Genomic DNA, 4,268 nt, shown 5'->3' with positions numbered 1-4,268 from the left:
TTATTGTTTTGCCTGTTTCTCACGCTGTAATACTTACTTATTCCCTGTGACCAGAATTGGAATCGTTTCATTTTAAAGAATCTCTCACACACACACAAACGCATGCATGCACCATATTACGAATGTATAAGAATCCTATTCAAAATCTATTATCATTATTGTTTTAACTTTTATTATTATTGTTGTCGTTATTATTGTCAATATCTTCGAGGCAAGTATACTGCACTTAAGAAGTCAGACCAGTCTAAGCACATTTATCATCCATGACTATCTACGGGGGGAGCTTATAAGGAAGGTAAAAGGGGAAAAGGGGAAAAGAGAGAGTTGGTGAAGGGGAAACAGAGAGAAAACGGTGATTTATAAAGACGAAGGAAGGGAGTGGAGATTGGGAAAGGGGGGGGTAGGGAAAGGGGTTCAAAAAAAAAGGCGGATGGAAGAGGGAGTGAAGGGAAGTGGTGGAGTTTAAGCAGGAAGAGGGGAAGGGGATTAGGGCAGATGTAAGGCTTAAGAGGGCGGGAGTAAATTTAGGGAAGATTTGGGAGTGAAGTCGGGTGCCAAAGTGGGAAAGGAAAATGGAAAGATAGAAGGAGGGGGAAAGCAAAAGGGAAAGGGAAGGTGGAACTTAGAAGGTGAAAGAGGGAGAGAGGAGTACCTCTTATCATTTAATTTTATTTCCTGGAATTTCCATAAGTCCCACTAGTTTTTATTAGTATTAAGATCATTGTTATTATTATCATTATTACGATATACACTTGTATATTTGTTACTACTGTTATTATTGTGTCTATTATCGTTATCATTGTTGTTTTGCTATTGTTATCACCAATGTTATTATCATAATTATTATTACAATTGTTATTCTAAATATAATCATATATTATTACTTTATTGTTGCTGCTAGCATTATCATTGTCATCTATATTATAATTGCACTTGTAATTTGCCCGTCCGTCCGTCCGTCCGTTCGCACGTTACGCTTGTTACCGCATTCCAAAACCATATTGCATGTTACTGCAGACTTATTGCATTACACATGAATCACTCCATCAATGGAACTGATAGCTGCATCCACCCTGCACTTCCAACCCCGACGGTCCCTTCTAGCGAGTCGCCAGGCAGGTCCTTGGTACATCTCTAATTCCTGGTAACAGGTCTAGTCAATTTGCTTCCTGTGTCATCTCATTGACCTCCTCCACTCACGATTGTCTCAGGCAGGATAAAATACAGGGAACAAAGTTAGGTACTCATAAGTCTGAGGCAGCGGTCCCGGATTGGTTGCATATATGATTCTGCTAATGTATCCCTTAAACAACACAATGACGTATTACAACAAGCATCTAAACAAGACCCTAAGGACTTTTATGACTCTTGCTTATAGGCCAATCCGTTTACTGAATTTCTAATCTGGCAGCCCAGTAATGAACATAAACTTCTGTGACTGTTAAGTTTTCCAAACCGGACCCTCAAAATCCTGGTTCTTTGTTATGGTCCAAGAGACCTCTAGACTTAAGGGCTCTGCCTCATTGTTATTTGCATCAAGAGCTGCCACTGGTCTTTTCAGAGACAAACAGGAAAAAAAATGTGTTGCTCCACAAGGGCTTTGAACAACAGCTTTACTGTTCGAACTCGGACGATTATGGACTGATTACATTATTAGTCAGTCCATAATCTTCGATTAATAGTACATACAAACATATTGATAACAACCGGTCTATTTTATATAACTCATGCCCTCGTCATAGATTCCCCGTCTGTGCAACTCCCGGTGCCCCCAAAGGGAGTGAGGGTCAGGACTTGATACGAAGCCAGGGTATGTCCACACCCCAGTGGGCCATGACTCGATATCAAACATACTAATACTGCGTATTAAGCCTAGATATTGTGTAGAATCGCTTTCACTCTGATCCCATATAGGTTACATAGAATTTTGATTGAATATTTTGGATTCTTGGAAAAATATTTATCAAGAATAGAAATCTATCACAAATCGAAGAAAGATAATTGACAAAAGGTGTATTCTCTAGTTGTTCATATCTTTTTCCAGTTAATCTTTCTTTGTAGAAGAACAGATAAGGCAGCTCAATCTCTCTTCTTCACCCCTCTTTCTCTCTCTCTCTCTCTCTTCCTAGCTTCTTCCCCCTCTCTCTCTTCCTCCTTCCCTCTCAATTTCCCTCCCACTCTCTCTCTCTCAGGTTGGAAAGCACGCAAATGCTTCCAGTGACGCAGATCTTCAATAGCTTTTAGTTGCAGCTATGATCATTTTTTTTTCGCATTTCCTGTATATGAATTCCAACTTAACTAAAACAACAAAACAAAAAAAAGTCCATCCATATTAAAACCAAGCATGGATAACAATCTTCATTATTGTCACTTCAGAACATTGTTATTGAGTGAAAAACTATCGCTGTTGCACGCATCATCAGTGTCCTTTGCTCGCAGGTCGCAGCCCACACACTGCGTGCTCGCTACGACGCGTCCGTAAAAACGACAGATTTTCCAACCGATTCTGTCTCTCTTCCCTCTCTCCCCTCCGTCTCCATCTCTCTCTCTCTTTCATTCTAGCTGTCTTCTCTCTTTTCTCCCTCCCTCTTCCTTATGAATTTCTGGTTTGAATGCTATGAATGCACCTTTCAGTTTCAATTTAAAATGTCTTTAGTATCTACATTTCTGTTGACTTTACCTGATAATCTGTATTGTATCAAAGTATGAAAGCGTGATATTTTATGGTTTGCAATAGGCGTCCCTGGTGCAGCTGTATTAATGCAAGAAAGTATCGGTGATGCCTCGGGATCACTTTATCTGCAAAGAATGGATGTATCTGAATAGCTTTAGACAGTTTTTAATCGAGGGCCATCACTGTGCATGCATAAATGCATAGTTTTACGAATCAGTTAAAATCTTGTGATTTGTTATTACTTATTGTTATGATGATAATGATGATTGATGATGATGATGATTGATGATGATGATAATGATGATTGATTGATGATGAATGATGATGATGATGATGATGATGATGATGATGATGATGATGATGATGATGATGTTTTTTGGGGGATCATCATCATCATCATCATCACCATATCATCCTCATCATCATCATCATCATGTGATGGAGAAAGGGAGAAGAAGTGAGCTTAAAGCGGAGAGGGGCTTAAAAAACGGGGATGAAGAATGGGATATGGAAGGGTATTAGGGAGGAAAGTGGAATGTGTAAGGGGAAAGGAGAAGGGGGTCAGAGAGAAACAGAGGACGAGAGGAGGGAGGGAAGAGGATTAAGGAACGAAGAAGGTTAGAGGAACAAGAGGGTCAGATTTATGTATCATTGTAGATTATCATTTCCTGAAATTGACTTTCTTAATGACATGTAACATTTTTTTGTAGTGCAAACAGTGTAATTCATCAAGAATGGTATAAACCCATAACTTTTTTGCAAAGCGTGGTCACCATCTCCATGGTTTTGTTTGCAACTGAAATACGACTTTTCAGAAGAGGCTTGAAATAAAGGATCTGAAAATTTTCACAAAGGCTTAATATATTAATAATGTCCGCACGCATAGAGATGAATGAGTGAAATAAAAAAGAACCTGCGCTTTACGATTATATAGGTTCTCATCTAAAGTACCATCGTCAATACTGTTATTATCATGATGTTCAAAGGTTTGTCTGTATCATGAACTTCCTAAACCTTGAATGAAAACCTTCACACTTGCAGATTGAATTGAAAACAGTACTAACTTTATTCACTGTCACGAGCAGTCTTCCTTCTTGGAGTTTAATGGAAACTGATTTTATGGTAAAAGTAAGTGATTCTTTTTGCACGATTTATTAGTGTAATGTGGTGGAAATGGATTTGGATATGTCACCTAAATCTATCATGAAATGCTGTGATATACTATGTATGTATCTCCATAGTTATGTGATTGTGTAAATTTCAAGTGATTTCTGCAGATTTCTTGCAGGGTCAAGCTCGGTTTTCAGTACGACAGACTTGCTTCCTCCGCCCCATCCCTCACACCCCCGTCCTCATCATGGCTGCTCATTCGTTCATCATAATTCATGCCATAATTTTGAATTTTACATTTATGGAGAGTGTATGCGAGAGATTTGTGAATTGTGAATGGCCATTTTTGTATATATTTATTAAGGAAGTAAATATATGATACCTTTTTCAATCATTTTGACGATACTCTCTAAAGCTCAAGTTGAAAGTAAAGTGACATGTACTAACAAAGTTATACTTGTAGATTGGTGGGAAACTTCTGAGG

General features: G+C 38.5%; 1 protein-coding gene across 1 annotated transcript in view; it reads left to right on the top strand.

Annotated features, from left to right (window-relative positions):
- Nucleotides 1-4,247: 4,247 nt before the first annotated feature.
- The window catches only part of LOC113800788 (uncharacterized), a gene marked incomplete at its 5' end in the record, with an annotated part of 4,822 nt that continues 4,801 nt past the window's right edge, over nt 4,248-4,268 (top strand). The window contains 1 exon segment of the mRNA XM_027351566.2: nt 4,248-4,268. This exon segment is cut by the window's right edge and continues 201 nt beyond it. Within this exon segment, the coding sequence (XP_027207367.2) occupies nt 4,248-4,268 (21 nt within the window).

The sequence above is a fragment of the Penaeus vannamei genome, unplaced genomic scaffold (assembly GCF_042767895.1).
Source record: "Penaeus vannamei isolate JL-2024 unplaced genomic scaffold, ASM4276789v1 unanchor603, whole genome shotgun sequence".
Taxonomy (NCBI): domain Eukaryota; kingdom Metazoa; phylum Arthropoda; class Malacostraca; order Decapoda; family Penaeidae; genus Penaeus; species Penaeus vannamei.
This window is presented reverse-complemented; position numbering and strand designations above follow the sequence as displayed.